The 17,981-nt window shown below is 43.5% G+C and overlaps 1 protein-coding gene across 8 annotated transcripts in view; it reads left to right on the forward strand.

The window, feature by feature from the left end:
* The window catches only part of KDM5B (lysine demethylase 5B), a 184,112-nt gene that overhangs the window by 154,501 nt on the left and 11,630 nt on the right, over window positions 1-17,981 (forward strand). For 7 of the 8 annotated variants that reach the window (XM_048826607.2, XM_048826612.2, XM_048826611.2 and 4 more), the window contains 2 exons: window positions 10,413-10,898; window positions 14,028-14,139. In XM_048826607.2, coding sequence (XP_048682564.2) covers window positions 10,413-10,898; window positions 14,028-14,139 — 598 coding nt within the window. The remainder of the gene's footprint in view (window positions 1-10,412; window positions 10,899-14,027; window positions 14,140-17,981) is intronic. The other variant, XM_048826615.2, reaches the window with a different exon arrangement.

Below are 17,981 nucleotides of genomic sequence, written 5' to 3' on the forward strand. Positions count from 1 at the left end.
CAACCCTGCTGGCAAAGCTCCCTTCAGGCAGAGCTCCATCCTTCTTCAGGGCCAGTCAGCCCTGAACTGAGCCAGGCTTGGCACTGGCTGCAGGTGTAGTGGGACTGGGCTAGCTGGGCTCATAAGCTTTCCCTTAACCCCTTCTCTACTGGTATAGGGCCTCCCTACCCCATCACATATGGGTGCCCAGTGCAGTTTTTTCACAGGACTCAGGCATGAGTGCAATCTGCCAATACCTTTTGGTCAGATCTAAGGTGGTAATGTACTCCACCTCACCGAGCTGATCCAGCAGTTCATCAATGTGTGGCATAGGGTATGCCTTAAATTTTAACACAGCATAGACTTTCCTGAAATCTTTCAAAAACACGTGCCCCCTTCAGGGTTAAGGACCAGCACCATTGGTAGAGCCATGATCAGCAAACATGGTCCGCGGATATTCACATCCACAGATGCTAATATCTGCAGTTGTGCAGGGCTCTAACTATTGGGCTTCTCCTGTCACTAAACAGCTCCTTTATTTCTCCCAGCTGACTGAAGCTCTTGCTTCATGGTTACACTCATTTTTTTAGGGAAGGGGACGGGGGTCATGGATTTTTGCAGACCGGGTGTCTGGGTTTGGTCTGGATGTGATGGGAAATTAGATGGGTTTGCCTGGGCTGCGAAGGAAATACTGTGGAGAAATCAGTGATCAATTGCTAGGTCTGGACCCTGTGTTCTGGAGTGAGGTTGCTATTTGGAAGTTAGTCCCTACCTTTACTAAATATTATGGTTTGGATTTGGTTTCAAGAGCAGATGCTAGATTTGGTAGAGCAGTGCTTTAATCATTGATTAATTAGGACTCAATTCCCTTCTCCTGAGTTTTCACCACTGTTTGCCAAACTATCCATATGCGTGGATTTGCAGAACCACTCAAAGAAGAAGAAATGAAGGTTCCATACTTGTAACTGAAGTTCTTCTACATGACTCTACATCTTTAGATTTCCCACCCACCTTCTCCACTTTCTCGAGTTCTGTTATGGTTTCTCTGGGTTAGCGGCAGAAAGAACTGAGGTGGTAGAGGGCACAGTACCCCCTTATATAGCATTGCCTTCAGAACATTTGGAAATGATGAGAGGGGCTGAAGGAGTCACACGTACGCTCTAATGGGTACTGATTGAAGAAAGTTCTACTGTTGGGCTGTACTGGGCGGCATGTTACCCATAAATGTGAATATGCAGTCATCTTAAAGAACTCTGGTTACAAGTAACCAACCTTCACTTACCTATGGAGGATGTTTGTATGAGCACAGCTCATATTAGAACAGATATTATCAAAATTCGCCAGACCCTGGCAGTAATTCACACCCATGGTGTTCTGTATTGAACATCAAGAAGAGCTCTCTGAACCACCAGTCCTAAAGAACTGCTCACATTGAGATTGAAATTCTCATGGTTCTAGTTAAAATATTCCCATCACAGAAAAGCTTTATGAAGATCAAAAACTTCATAACATCATTGGCTTCTCAGCAGCATTCATCTGTATCCCAGTATTTCTGGTAGCTGGGATTGATAGTGCCATGCATCCCTGGGGTGAGAGTCCATATGAGGCATTTCTGGAAGTTCCTGTTCAAGATGTGGAACTGCTCGCCATAAGTGGTGCAGAATCAGGTGTCAGATCCTGACCATATTCTGATGTTCCTTTGCAGATGGCTGAGTCCCAAGAACACGCTGAAAGTCAACCCTTTTGTTCTTGTTCCAAACCTTTGGATACTCACTAGAAGCAAGCCTCTCAGGCTGGGGAGTGGGGTCTAGAAATATCTTCTGAGGACACCACCTGCTGGTTCATTTTGATAGTACCACCCGTGGCATGCTTGAATAAACACTAGAAATTCAGAGGGCCTCTTGAAAGCAATGGAAATAATGTTCTGGGCAGAGAAGAGTCTCCGGGTCACATAAAGGGTACCTTGAAACAGAAGGAAGAAAAGAGAACAGATGTCATCATCCTTTTAATACCCAACTGGCCCAGAAGGCATAGTTTTCAGGCCTGACATAGCCAGCCAGCCAGCCAACCCACTGCAGAATGACACTTGAATGGACTGTGAATTATGGGTCCTTTTACATTGGACCCCAATTATCTGTGAATGACAGCCTACGCATCAAAAGAGAAGTATAGTTCATCAGTGCTTATTCTCTGGTATTCACAGAGTACTCCAGCAGGAAAACTTGTTACATAATAACATAAGAACGGCCATACTGGATCAGACCAAAGGTCCATCTAGCCCACTATCCTGTCTTCCAACAGTGTCCAATGCCAGGTACTCCAGAGGGTGTGAACAGAACAGGTAATCAAGTGATCCATTCTATCACCCATTCCCAGCTTCTGGCAAACAGAGGCAAGGGACAACATCCCTGCCCATCTGGCTAATGGCCATTGATGGACCTATCCTCCATTACTTTATCTAGTTCTTTTTTTAACCCTGTTATAGTCTTGGCCTTCACAACATCCTCTGGCAAAGAGTTCCAGATTGACTGTGTGTTGTGTGAAGAAATACTTCCGTTCGTTTGTTTTAAACCTGCTGCCTATTAATTTCATTTGGTGGCCTCTAGTTCTTGTGTTATGAGAAGTAGTAAACAACACTTCCTTATTTTCCACACCAGTCATGATTTTATAGACCTCGATCATATCTCCCCTTAGTCTTCTCTTTTCCAAGCTGAAAAGTCCCAATCGTATTAATATCTGCTCATGCGGAAGCTGTTCCATACTCCTAATCATTTTTGTTGCCCTTTTCTGTACCTTTTCCAAGGCCAGGATATCTTTTTTGAAATGGGGTGACCACATCTGCACACAGTATTCAAGATGTGGGCGTACCATGGATTTATATAAGGCAATATGATATTTTCTGTCTTATTATCTATCCCTTTCTTAATGATTCCCACAATTGTTAGCTTTTTTGACTGTCGCTGCACATTGCATGGATGTTTTCAGAGAATTATCCACAATGACGCCAAGATCTTTCTTGAGTGGTAACAGCTAATTTAGACCCCATCATTTTATATGTATTGTTGGGATTATGTTTTCCAAGGTGCATTACTTTGCATTTATCTACATTGAATTTGATCTGCCATTTTGTTGCCCAGTCACTCAGTTTTGAGCAATCCTTTTGATCCTGACCATTTATTCCTACCCTTTGTTTCCTATCTTTTAACCAGTTACCAATCCATGATAGGACCTTCCCTCTTATTCCATGATAGCTTACTTTGCTTAAGAGCCTTTGGTGAGGGACCTTGTCAAAGGCTTTCTGAAAATCTAAGTACACTATATACACTGGATACCCCTTGTCCACATGCTTATTGACCCTCTCAAAGAATTATAGTATATTGGTTAGGCATGATTTCCCTTTACAAAAACCATGTTGACTCTTCGCCAACTAATTCTGTTAATCTATGTGTCTGATAATTCTGTTCTTTACTAAAGTTTCAACCAATTTGCCCGTTACTGAAGTCAGGTTTACTTAATTGCCAGGATCACCTCTGGAGCCCTTTTTAAAAATTGGTGTCACATTAGCTATCCTCCAGTCATTTGGTACAGAAGCTGATTTAAATCATAAGTTACAAACCACAGTAAGTAGTTCTGCAATTTCACATTTGAGTTCCTTTAGGACTCTTGGGTGAATCCCCTCTAGTCCTGGTAACTTATTACTGTTTCTAGTTTATCAATTTGTTCCAGAACCTCTTCTAATGACACCTCAATCTGGGACAGTTCCTCGTTCCACCAAGTTTCTGTGATGCCTATTATATCAATATCCTCATTTAATACAAGGCACTCTAGTTCACCCCTCTTATTATTTAGACTTCTAGCATTTGTATGTAAGCACTTGAAGAATTTGTCACTTTTTAGCACAGTCTGCCATTACATGATGTAATTGAATGGGACTATTTTTCATTTGACTGTTTCTCATCAGATCCTATCCGTATTTTATCATCTTCCATCCTCTCCTTGTTATTAGGCCATCAAGAATCTCCATTAATAAATCCTCCCCTAAGGGATGTCTCTGTCCGAACCACGTGCTCTTCCGCCCCTGTCGGCTTCCCCCAGCCCTTAGTTTAAAAACTGCTCTACAACCTTTTTAATTTTAAGTGCCAGCAATCTGGTTCCATTTTGGTTTAGGTGGAGCCCATCCTTCCTGTATAGGCTCCCCCTTTCCCAAAAGTTTCCCCAGTTCCTAATAAATCTAAACCCTTCCTCCCGACACCATCGTCTCATCCACGCATTGAGATCCTGCAGTTCTGCCTGTCTACCTGGCCCTGCACGTGGAACTGGAAGCATTTCAGAGAATGCTACTATGGAGGTCCTGTACTTTAATCTCTTACCTAGTAGCCTAAATTTGGCCTCCAGGACCTCTCTCCTATCCTTCCCTATGTCACTGGTACGTACATATACCACAACCACCGGATCCTCCCCAGCACTACACATAAGTTTATCTAGATGTCTTGAGAGATCCGCAACCTTTGCACCAAGCAGGCAAGTCACTGTGTCGTTCTCCCAGTCGTTGCAAACCCAGCTAACTATGTTTCTAATGATTGAATCATTCATTATTAATACAGGTCTCTTCCTAATAACTGGAGTTCCTGCCACCAGAGAGGTATCCTCAGTGCGAGAAGATACCAAAACATCATCTGGAAGGAGGGTCCCAACTATGGGATCGTTTCCATACACTCCAGTTGGATGTTCTTTCCCTGAGACTTGCATCCTCCTCAACAGCACATAGGCTGTCAGACTGGTGGTGGGACTGTTCTACTATGTCCCAGAAAGTCTCATCTGTGTACCTCTACGTCTCCCTTAGCTCCTCCAGTTCAGTCACCCTTGTTTCCAAAGCCTGTACACGTTCTCTGAGAGCCAGGAGCTCCTTGTACCGAATGTACATATCTGTAACATGCCCATAGGGCAGGTAATCCTACATGCTGCATTGAGTGCAATAAACTGGATAGCCCCCACTCTACTGCTGGACTTCTGCTTGCATTCTCTTTTTCCTCCTGCAGATCGTTCCTTTGTTGTTTGTTTTGTTTTTATCAGGGGGTGTTTTTGGCCTTAAGTTTAAAGAAGTTTAAAGAATGTTAAGTGTATCTAGCCCCCAGCTCTCCCTCTAAACTCCTTCGCAAAACTTCCCTGTTAGCTGCTCCTATTCGCTAACCTGTTCATTTATCTTGTCAAGTTTCATTTCTGGCACAAGGGAAGCTAGAATCCCAGTTATACTAGAGCTTAGAGCTTCTCCAGGGTGGTTTGGATAGCCTTGCAGTAATGCACCATAGCAAGACTGGTGTCAACCCTCAGCAGTGTTTATGCAGTGTTCTGGTTCTTTGATTGAGCAACCTCAAATACCCAGATTCCTCAGACTGATCAGATAGTGCTTGTTACAGGTTTTGTCTGATCTCCCAACACTGTACCTATCTCCAGTTATCCAAGCCCTCAAGGCAGCACATTTCAAACCCATGACATCTAACTTACCCATTCTCTCTCTCTTTCTCCATCAAGGCCTACCTTTCTAAGAGGCATTATCTCCAAAAGGCATGTCTCAGAATTAGTAACTGTGCAAAAACCTCACTGTACTTAGAACTCCATAATCCTTTCTGTCCGAGATAAGCTCTCTGTTCAGTTTACACTGCTTACTGTAGTTTTGCATTGCTAGAACAATACAAAGCAGCTGGAGTATGGTGATGAACCTGGCTCTTAATTTGCAATTGACTTAGTGGGTCAGATATCCAGAATACAGTGTAACTTTTTGTTTTTAAATTTAACTTTTTAAATAATATATAGGTAAACTTCCATGATAAATTGTACCATACTGCTACAGTAATGATGAGTAGAACTAAAGATTTATCAAGTTTAGGCAAAAAGAACTATAAAAAGGGGATGAAATGTTAAGGCAGACACACAAACTTCACTGAGTGCCTGCAAACTATGCTCTATTTTCAGACGACATAGAGACAAACCAGAAGAGTAAAGAGGTATGTGCAGAGAAAAGTATCCATATACCATGTCTGCTTTTGAACCTTGGTTTCAGCTTTAAGTAACCTTTAGGGAAGTGAGAGTGAAATCCTTTTTATACGCAGGGCAGGGTTTTGGGGAGTGGGGGGGTAAAGATTATTTTGCAAGGGTATCCAATTTTATAAGCATTAAATTTGGAAGAATGTTTGCCAGATTACCGTGGAGCTCTTTGCTGGAGAAGCTGCTATTCTTTGAATGGCTTTTGCACATTCCCATTCTTGGGATGTGCCAACAGTTCAGCTAAGCCAGTGGAACTTTCTAGTAGCAGTGCCCATTATAGCACCCATTATAGCACCCTCCTCCCCATTCCTCAGTAAAAGAGATGTGGAGCATCAGCCGCCTTAGTTCCTTCCAGTCATATCAGACTGACCAGGAACCTCACCAGGCTCCCAACCCAGATTCACCTCTCTACCTTCATTAGCTGTTAGTTCTTTATTTTTATTTTATTATTTTTTGACTAAGGTTCTTTGCACCCTGGTGCAGATCCTTGGTTCCAATATGTCAGAAACAAAGACAATGATATCAGGGCTCAAGAGTTGCATCTTTTGCCCTGATTTTCCTACTTCCAGAGGCACCTGTGGCCTGCTTGGGGCAAGGTCATTCACCTTGTTTGTCCATATGCAGCACCTTCACTCCCAGGGTCAGAAAAGACTGTGAGAATTGCCTTCAAGCTGTGCAAATGAAGGAGCTATTAACAGCTTCAGCACTGAAATGCAGGGATCTGTAAGTGCTGGGAGACCACACTCTGTTGCAGCCTCCAAAGATATTAGAAAGCCTGGCAAAGTCCTGAAGCAGGTTTCTGCATCCTTGGCTGGAGCCAAACCTAAAGTGTCAGCCACTGCGAATCCACAAAGACAGGATCTGATTGAGCTTAAACACTGGGCTTTGCTGGTGTCCACCTCTGGTTAGAGAACTGATTCTTAACAGCATACCCCAAAGGCTTGAGTACTTGTTGTGCCATATGCTGAAGTACAAACACATTCCTCTTAAGACCTCAGCCTCAGAAGCCAAAGTCACAGCAAAGGGTAATATTGAGGGCCAGGGTCCTATTTTGAGAAACACACTCTGCACCAGGTTCAAGGCCTTCTGTTCCATGCTCAAAACATCTTCATAAGTCTGATGAGGCACCTGATGTTTCCTTGGAAACATCACTCCTTACTTGATCCATGTTTACTGTGGTGGCTCAGATTCATGGCATCAAGCCTCTGAGACATCCACATTCCAATCTGCCTTTGGCTCACAGGGCCAATCACAGCTACTACAAGGTGGGCGAACAACTGCATGGAAAATCATACTCTTAGAATAATCAGCAGCAGCTCACAGTCAAGCTGAAAGGGTATATCAAGTGGGGTCCTGCAAGGATCTTTCTTGGGTCTGGTTCTATTAAGTATCTTCATAAATTATTTGGATAATGGTATAGAGAGTACACTTATGAAGTTTGTGGATGATTCCAACCTTGGAGGGTTTGCAAGTACTTTGAAGGACAGAATTAGAATTCAAAATGATCTTGACAAACTGGAGAATTGGTCTGAAATAATCAGAATGAAATTCAATAAGGACAAATGCAAAATACTGCACTTAAGATGGAATAATCAATTGCACAAATACAAAACAGGAAATGACTGCCTAGGAAGGCATACTGCAGAAAAGGACCTGGAGGTTATAGTGGATCATAAACTAAATATGAGTCAACAGTGTAATACAGTTGAAAAAAAGGCAAACAACATTCTGGGATATATTAACAGGCGTGCTGAAGGCAAGACAGAAGTAGTAGTTTTTCCACTCTTCTTAGCACTGATAGTCTCAACTTGGAGTATTGTGTCCAGTCCTGGTCACCACACTTTAAGAACGATGTGGACAACTTGGAGAAAACACAGAGGAGAGCAACAAAAATGATTTAAGGTCTAAAACCCAGGACAAGGAAAGACTGAAAAAATGGGTTTGTTTAGCCTGGAAAAGAACAGTGTGGGGGGGCGGGGGAAGATGAGTAAAAGGTTGTTATAAAGAGCAGGATGATAAATTGTTCTCCTTATCAACTGAGGACAAGGCAAGAAGTCATGGGCTTAAATAGCCACAAGGGAGATTTAGGTTAGACATTAAGAATAACTTCCAGACTGTATGAGTAGGTAAGCACTGGAACATATTACCTAGGGAGGTGGTAGAATCTCCATCACGAGAGGCTTTTATGTAAAGGCTAGCTGTACACAAGCCAGGTATGGTCTAGATAATACTTAGTCCTGCCTCCATGCAGAGGACTGGACTAGATAACCTACTGAATCCCTTCTAGTCCTACATTTCTGTGTTTCTGTTCTGATTGCCCCAGATTGGGTGACACAACATTGGTTCTTGAATCTACTGCCATTCTCATAAGAGTCTCCCCACAATTCCAGACCCGTTGACCTAGAAGAGAAATCAGATTTACCATCCAGACTTAGACTCTTGCCACTTGGCAGCATGGGTTATAGGACTTTGACAGATCTGGCACCACCTTGTTTGGAGAAGGTACAGAAGAGTCTATTAAACTTCAGGAAGCATTGGACTCGCCTGGGTTATGATCATAAGTAGAAAAGATTTTCTTTGTGAGCATCCAGCAATAAAATAAACACAGGTTCAGCTGCTGTTCTAGCCATACTGGAGTACTTCATTTTAAATCCTTGGGACTATCCATTATCATCAGTAAAAGTACATCTCACAGCCGTCTCATCTCATCTCATCTCATCGCAGTTTAGCCAGGCAAAACTCTGTATTTTGTAATAAAAAGGTTTTTGGAGGGTTCGAAAGTACATTTACCTCTAGTTAGAGAACCCACAGCAACACAAGACCTCAGTCTAGTACTTAGCTCATGAAACCTCCCTTTATTGTAGCTATCCTGCTTTGAGTAGGGGATTGGACTAGATGACCTCTTGAGGTCTTTTCCAACCCTAATATTCTATGATCACTTCAGCTGCAGGCTCTCCAGGCTGACCCTCCCTCCCCCTTACAGTCTTTCAAAAGGTCCTTCATCACACACCCCAAATTTCTCCAAGGTAACAGAATTCCAGTCCTGTCCTTCGCAAAAAGAAAAGGAGTACTTGTGGCACCTTAGAGACTAACCAATTTATTTGAGCATGAGCTTTCGTGAGCTACAGCTCACTTCATCAGATGTTTACCGTGGAAACTGCAGCAGACTTTATATACACACAGAGAATATGAAACAATACCTCCTCCCACCCCACTGTCCTGCTGGTAATAGCTTATCTAAAGTGATCAACAGGTGGGCCATTTCCAGCACAAATCCACCTGTTGATCACTTTAGATAAGCTATTACCAGCAGGACAGTGGGGTGGGAGGAGGTATTGTTTCATATTGTCTGTGTGTATATAAAGTCTGCTGCAGTTTCCACGGTAAACATCTGATGAAGTGAGCTGTAGCTCACGAAAGCTCATGCTCAAATAAATTGGTTAGTCTCTAAGGTGCCACAAGTACTCCTTTTCTTTTTGCGAATACAGACTAACACGGCTGTTCCTCTGAAACCAGTCCTGTCCTTGCCAGTATTTTTCCCCAGGCCTCACTCCCCACTTAGGGGAAGCTAATCTACACACATTGGATGTTACAAGAACATTACCCTGCTATTTGATTAGGTCTGAGGAATATAGGAAATTGCCTAGACTGTCTCTTATGGGGAAGAGAGTGAAATTCAGGCAATTGCATCCCATTGCCCTTCTAAGTGGGTTAGACTCTACTGAAGAGTGTTATAAACATGCTAGTGCTCCTCTTCCAGAAGTGTGTAGAGTGCATCCAACTAGAGTGAAGGCTGCTTCCATCTTAGTGGTCTGTAGAGCTCCCTCTTGAAGCTCAGTTCAGACCATCACCACAAACTGTGCCTTAGATCTGACATCTAGATCAGATCCTCAGTTTGGTAAAAATGTATTAAAATCTCTGTTTAACTAGGCCTTCTCATCTCACTGTTTGGAAGGAGGAGCACTGCTTGCCAAACTCCCAAGAGTGGAAGTGTGCATAGGCTACTGGCAGAAGAAGTGAAGTTTACTCACCAGTAACCGGAGTTCTTTGAGATGGACTCTGCCCATTCATGCTCCCCATCCCCCTTCCCCTGTTCCTTGGAATCCTAGCTATAACTCTGAACCCAAGGAAGGTGGTAGAAGGAATTGAGGCAGATAGAGCACCAGGCCCACTCTTACAGCCTTACCCTCCACATGTTAGGATCAGAGATCATGAGAGCATTCCACCTGGCACTGTTACTGGAAGGTCTATTCTGCATCACTGGCACATCTCAAGAGTGTGAATGTTCAGAGGTCACTCAAACAACTCCAGTGAGTAACCTACATGTAGAGGGGATTCTGTTTTTGCCGATCCTGGAATTAAATGCATTTGTTTTCACTCCCTTGCAGATGGCCGCTCTTGGGGAAGCCCGTTTAAAGGAGATGGAGGCACTGCGTTCTCTGAGAGCAGCAAATGAAGGGAAGGTGCTATCTAATGAAGATGATGCAGAGATGAAAGTTTGCCTTTGCCAGAAAGAGCCAGCAGCACCAATGATAAAATGTGAACTCTGCAGAGGGGTCTTCCACACCAGCTGTGTTTCAGTGCCCAGTACTTTTCAGGGACCTTGTGTTTGGCTCTGTCCTCACTGCCATAGATCAGAAAAGCCACCTTTAGAAAAAATCCTCCCTTTACTGGCTTCCCTGCAGCGTATTCGCGTGAGGCTTCCTGAGGGAGATGCTTTACGGTATATGATCGAGAGAACTGTGAACTGGCAGCACAGAGCGCAACAAATGTTATATTCAGGGAATCTAAAACTTATACAAGACAAAATTGGCTCAGGATTATTGTACAATAGATGGCAAGCCACAGCATGCCAGTTGCCAGAGACAAACAAGGTGAGATTTAATTTACTTCTAGGAGTGGGTAGGAGTCATCTGAGTTCAGCAAGAGCAGTTTGCCAAATTCCTTTGTATTTTGTAGATTCTACTTGAAACAGGTTAATTATATATTCACCTAGTGTCTTCAAAAAAGTATTACCATGGCAGATTATTATTTTATTGCTGGCTAATTCTCAAGTGTTGATCCCTGTATAACTTTGAGGAAGTGGGAGTTTTCCTTGTTAGTTGAGGAATATGTGTGTATTATCCACCATGTTGTCCAGCAACTTGGAATGCTGCATTCCTGCCCTGCTGGAACTGAGAATTCTGCATCCTTTTCAATGACTGTCCTTTTGGATTAAGTCTCTGCTGAAGATTCAGTATCCTTACCTATCCTGTTAAAGCACCATTTTGTGTGTGCGTGCGCATGAGTAATGGGGGTGAAGCTGAGGGGATGTAGTAGACGATGTATATGTTAAGATGAGTAGGGCCTTTGACAACACATGGTGGGGTGACAGGGTGTATGATGGGTTTCATTTTCCTGAAGGAGGGGGGTTTAGTTTTCAGAAGTGCAGAATAGCTGTTGTTTAGTGTGAGCGTTAACATCCAAACATATTATGGGACCTCTAGAGGTAAGAATTCCTTCAGCAAAACCAGACTTTATTTTTCTAAGGCAAAAAACAAACCCCAAAATGCTTCAAAAGAAAAGTTTCAGGTCTTTGTGTATCAAAAAACAAAACAAAAACAAACCACAAAACCTCCTTTGCACGTCACTTTTAAGGTGTCTGTAACTTGAAGTAAATCTCTCGACTGGCTGAAACTTCTTACTCCTGTTAGCCCAACCTTGTTTGATATCGGACTTGTCTATTTTGGTCACTTTTGACCTACCTAATTCTGTTTTAAGAAATATTCCAGCTGGTTTTGGTAGTTGTGTAAATCAGATACTTTTGCCACATTTGGTACCTATGTAGACTAAAATTTTAAAATGGGGTCCTGTCGCAGGGTGTGCACAGGTTCCCTGCCTCGCGTCCTTGTGCTCTTGTGCTTAGGCTGGTCAAAGAATGCCTCTTTCAGTTGTTTCACCCGAGTCTTTGTTTACAATGCTTAGTGCAACCCCAATTCCCCCAACACCTATCCCCTCACTGACCCTTCCCTGGGTCTTCTGGCCCCTGAGGCTTCCTGCAGTCAGTAGAAATAGAGCTGCAGTCCCCCTGTCTTCTCCCCTGGCTAGCCTTCTCACTGAGCCTTTCCCTGGGCTTGTGTCTCCTCCCAGACACCAGCCCAGCTGGCTCCAGTGGGCTCAGCTGATTCCCCTGAGCCTGCCCTTGTTAGGGTCTGCAGCTGAGCTCCTTGCTGAGTGTCTGGGTCCCTGCACCCGGCTGCTCTGCCCGGAAGCAGGGGAGGAGCCACCCCTTTAGCAGGGCATCCAAAGGGTTTATACCCCTGCCCTGCCACAGGTCCCTAAAATTAAGCACCCAAGTCCTTATTCAGGTTCCTAAATAAAATTGGCCTAATTGTTACAATTGCTGAGCAACCACAACTTCCATTGAAGATAACCAGATAACTTACGTATTTAAATACAAGACTTTAACCACCCAAGTTTGAATCTTTTGGCTAATGACTTTAGTGAAGAATGTAGAAGTTTTAGCTTAGTTTGAAAAATTTGCTTAAGAAATAGTCATGAACAATTAATTTAGGGCCAGATTTTCAAAGTTGTTGAGATGCCTAAAGATCATAGAATCATAGAATATCAGGGTTGGAAGGGACCCCAGAAGGTCATCTAGTCCAACCCCCTGCTCAAAGCAGGACCAATTCCCAGTTAAATCATCCCAGCCAGGGCTTTGTCAAGCCTGACCTTAAAAACCTCTAAGGAAGGAGATTCTACCACCTCCCTAGGTAACGCATTCCAGTGTTTCACCACCCTCTTAGTGAAAAAGTTTTTCCTAATATCCAATCTAAACCTCTCCCACTGCAACTTGAGACCATTACTCCTCGTTCTGTCATCTGCTACCATTGAGAACAGTCTAGAGCCATCCTCTTTGGAACCCCCTTTCAGGTAGTTGAAAGCAGCTATCAAATCCCCCCTCATTCTTCTCTTCTGCAGGCTAAACAATCCCAGCTCCCTCAGCCTCTCCTCATAACTCATGTGTTCCAGTCCCCTAATCATTTTTGTTGCCCTTCGCTGGACTCTCTCCAATTTATCCACATCCTTCTTGAAGTGTGGGGCCCAAAACTGGACACAGTACTCCAGATGCAGTTAGGCATTTAGTTTCCACTAAAGCGTATCTTCCAGAAAGGCATCCCACCTGGATTTGAAGACATCAAAATATGAATAGAACCTAGGTCTACTGAGTCCGAAGCCAATGCTCTAGCCACTGGACCACACTATGTCCTTCTACAAAAGAATATTTGTTTACACTGGGGTGTCAGACTTGTTTGGAGGAAAAGGTTGAATTCTAGATTTAATTGAAGTGTATGATCTATATACTATCCTCAGTTCATAGCAGAAATCCCACTGAGGTCAATGAAAGTTGTGAGGTTACACAAAGTTCAGGAGAGAAGACGGCCTTTGTTTAGTAGATGCAAGTACTTTGCTAATCTGTGCATTTGGTGCATGTTAACCTATGCTTTAAACTGTCCTTGCAATTAATCCCATGACTAGTACAGAATCTCAGTGCAAGAATTCCCTTCTCATTTTTAAGAAGCGAAGGAAATTAGCTGTAAAAGTGACATTAATGCAGCACTGGGACTGAGATTTTACAGACACCAAAGTCAAGAAAGTCTGTTATTCCCAGGTGACCATACCTTGGCTCCACTGTACATGTCTGCACTTTGCCATTAGAGATTATATAAAGTGGTCGAAGAAGCTAGATCAATGCAGTGGGGCCACTTTACGTGGTCTCTGTGGAATCCATAATTCACAGATTTTCATATAAAAACTTCAGTCACAACATTGCTTTTAATAAATTTCCAGGTTTAAGGTGAAGGAGGATGCAAGGAATTTGATAGAATTAATGAGTTGCAATACTAAAAGGTTAAAATACTTCAAATAGAAATAAGTGTTTGTTTTGTTGCAATGTCTGACACATTTAACTCAAAAGGTGTTATACAAAAAGATGTGTTTAATAAATATTTCTGTTCCCTTAGGTATCTCAGACAATTGGTGCAATGTCTTTTTCTCTGCCTCACGACTGGGATAACAGAACCATGTCTTTACATGCTCCCTTTTCTTCAGGACAGAACTGCATTCCCTTTCATGGTTTGTTATACTTCACTTACGTTTTTCAGTGTATGACTGGGAGATCTGAAGTATAAACATGTGTGCCCTGCCTTGTTCTCCAGTTCTTGCTTTTGAGTCATAGAGAGTAGAAGGATTTGTTCATAAAGACAGTTTGGGCTGAAACACAAGCTGGGAAGCCAGATGAATGGGCATCATCTTTCTAAGGCAGGCCTCATAGTCTAGGAGCATGTTAATTCTGTGGGCAAGTTAATGGTAGAAAGGTAAGGGATATGTCATTTTATTGGCAAATATCTACAGAATCATAATTTCAATGGTGTCACCTTCAGCGCAGGGGGGTGAGAAACTGTATGAGGCAAGTCACTTTTAGTGAGAATGTTGCATGGAAAATAAAGGTAAGTGGTACATTGACACAAAAGATGGCCCTGCATATGATATTGCATATCACATTGAGTGTCATACCAAGAATGTATGTAATGTGGTGTGTTTTTAAAAAAAAAATAGAAACATACTTATTTTTCTACTGCAAACTGTGGGACTCAGCTGGAATTGATAAGTTGCCACGTATAGGCTTTGAATGGGATTGAAGAGGAACAAATGCTTAGCAGAAAGCATTTGTTTTCTTAAAGCATTTATTGAAGATGAACTATGGGATGTGGACACAGTTTTAGCAATCCTGTCTGCAAAAATGAAAAACAGTGCATATCCTTAAAAGCTCCAAAAGATGTGGCACTATCAAAAGCAAATGCATGTCTTGCATGGTCTTTCTAAGCCAGCACTTACTGACAATGTGACTGGTACCTGACTGCAGCCGAGGCCTTTCTGCATAGCAATCATAGAGAGTATGGTTGAGGTACAAGCTCTCAACAAACAGTTAACACCTGCCAAGACTTGGCTGAACATTTCATTATGAAGACATAAAGAAAATACTGAACCTATGGCAAAGTCCATCTCCTGTTTGAAATGAATGCAGAGGAATCAATTAAAAAAATATTTAAAAAGAAGAAGAAGAAGAAAAAAAAGAAGAGACTTCATGGTGTTGCACCTATTCCGTACAAAATCATTGACTCCACGAACATCTCCAATCTCACAATGAAGAAGTTACTGTCACATACTCTCATGAAGGACAGGTTAACCCTATACTTAATAGGAAAAACGCTCCAGCATGTGAAAAATTGCTCAAAGAATTTTGTCATTTCATGGTGTAATGAAGCTACTTCCTCACACTATTCAGTGGTGTTCCTTCATAGTTCCTATCAGGAGGCTGTCATTAAAATTATGTTGCATGCCATCAATACCGCAGAGAGAGGTGCTGCTGAACTCCAGATTTTTGTATAAGACACACATGTTCTAGTGCTCTCTGTGAGGCACTACCCAAAACTTCCGCAAGATTGTTTTTTGTGCTTGCTGTTGAAGAACAAAATTGCTGTATGTCCCTAAGGCTATGTCTACACTACGAAAGTACTCCGATTTTATAGAAGTCGATTTTTGGGAGCAGATTGTATAAAGTCGAGTGCATGCGTCCACACTAAGCGCATTAATTCAGTCGTGTGCGTCCACAGTACCGTGGCAGACGTCGACATTCCCAGCGGTGCACTGTGGTCTCTGCTGCCCATTGGAATTCTGGGCTGAGCTCCCAATGCCTGATGAGGCCAAAAATTTGTCACGGGTGGTTATGCATAAATGTCGTCAGTCAACCTTCCCTCCCTCCATGAAAACAACAGCAGACAATCATTTTGCGCCCTTTTCCCTGGGTTGCCCGAATGGACGCCATAGCACGGCAAGCATGGAACCCATTCAGTTCACCGCAGCAGTTATAACCATTGTAAACACCTCGCGCATTATCATGCAGTTTATGTAGAACCAGCACCTGAAAAACCAGGTGAGGAGGCGACAGCAGTGCGATGATGAGGACAAGAACACAGATTTCTCTAAAACCGCAGTCCCCAGCAATTTGGAGATCATGGTGTTATTGGGGCAGGCTCATCCTGTGGAACGCTGATTCTGGGCCCGGGAAACAAGCACAGAGTGATGGGACCACATAGTGTTGCAGGTTTGGGATGATTCCCAGTGGCTCCGAAACTTTCGCATGCATAAGGGCACTTTCATGGAACTTCGTTACTTGCTTTCCCCTGCCCTGAAGCGCAAGAATACCAAGATGAGAGCAGCCCTCACAGTTCACAAGCGAGTGGCAATAGCCCTGTGGAGGCTTGCAATGCTGGACAGCTACTGGTCAGTCGGTAATCAATTTGGAGTGGGCAAATCTACTGTGGGGGTTGCTGTGATGCAAGTACCCAATGCAGTCATTGAGCTGCTGCTATCAAAGGTAGTGACTCTGAGAAATGTGCAGGTCATACTAGATGGCTTTGCTGCAATGGGCTTCCCTAACTGTGGTGGGGCTATAGACAGAACGCATATCTCTATCTTGGGACCGGACCACCAGGGCAGACAGTACATAAACCGCCAGGGGTACTTTTCAATGGTGCTGCAAGCACTGGTGAATCAAAAGGAACATTTCACCAACATCAACGTGGGATGGCCGGGAAAGGTTCATGACGCTCGCATCTTCAGGAACTCTGGTCTGTTTAAATGGCTGCAGGAAGGGATTTACTTCCCAGACAAGAAAAAAACTGTTGGGGATGTTGAAATGCCTATAGTTATCCTTGGGGACCCAGTCTACCCCTTAATGCCCTGGCTCATGAAGCCATACACAGGCACCTTGGACAGTAGTAAGGACCTGTTCAACCGTAGGCTGAGCAAGTGCAGAATGGTGGTAGAGTGTGCATTTGGACATTTAAAGGGTCGCTGGCGCAGTTTACTGCTCAGACCTCAGCGAAACCAATATTCCCTTTGTTATTGCTGCTTGCTGTGTGCTTCACAATCTCTGTGAGAGTAAGGGGGAGACGTTTATGGCGGGGTGGGAGGTTGAGACAAATTGCCTGGCCGCTGAATATGTGCAGCCAGACACCAGGGCGGTTAGAAGAGCTCAGCAGGAAGAGCTGCGCATCAGAGAAGCTTTGAAAACCAGTTTCATGACTGGTCAGGGTACTGTGTGACACTTCTGTTTGTTTCTCCTTGATGAAAACCCGCCCCCTTGGTTGATTCTAAATTCCCTGTAAGCCACCCGCCCTCCCCCCTTCAATCACAGCTTGCTTGCAAAGGAAATAAAGTCACTATCATTTAAAAAACATGTATTCTTTATTAATTGATTATAAAAATAGGGAGATAACTCACAAGGTAGCTCGGGTAGGGTGTGGTAGGAGGGAAGGAAAAGGCAACTTTAAAACTTGTTGAATGACAGCCTTCTGTTGCTTGGACTGTCCACTGGGGTGCAGTGGTTGGGTGTCTGGAACCTCCCCCTCCCCCATGTTCTTGGGCGTCTGGGTGAGGAGGCTATGGAACCTGGGGAGGAGTGAGGGTGGTTAAACAGGGGCTGCAGCGGCAGTCTGTGATCCTGCTGCCGTTCATGAACCTCCACCAGATGCCGGAGCATGTCCGTTTGATCCTGCAGTAGCCCCACCTTTGCCTCATGCCTCCTCTGATCTTCCTGCCGCCACCTCTCCTCACATTCATCAGCCACTTTCCTGTACTCTGCTGTTGTCTCTCCACACATTCTACTGAACTTTGGCAGTGCTGGGACGACTGCATGAGCTCAGAGAACATTTCATCGCGCATGCGTTTTTTCACTGCCTTATCTGAGAGAGCCTTTGGGACGGAGGAGGGAGGTTTGAAACATTTGCAGCTGCTGGAGGAAAAAAGGGAGTGAAGTATTTAAAAAGATACATTTTATAGAACAATGGCTATACTCTTTCACGGTGAACAACACTATTCACATTACATAGCACATGTGATTTTGGTACAAG

The sequence above is a fragment of the Caretta caretta genome, chromosome 21 (genome assembly GCF_965140235.1).
Source record: "Caretta caretta isolate rCarCar2 chromosome 21, rCarCar1.hap1, whole genome shotgun sequence".
Taxonomy (NCBI): Eukaryota; Metazoa; Chordata; order Testudines; family Cheloniidae; genus Caretta; species Caretta caretta.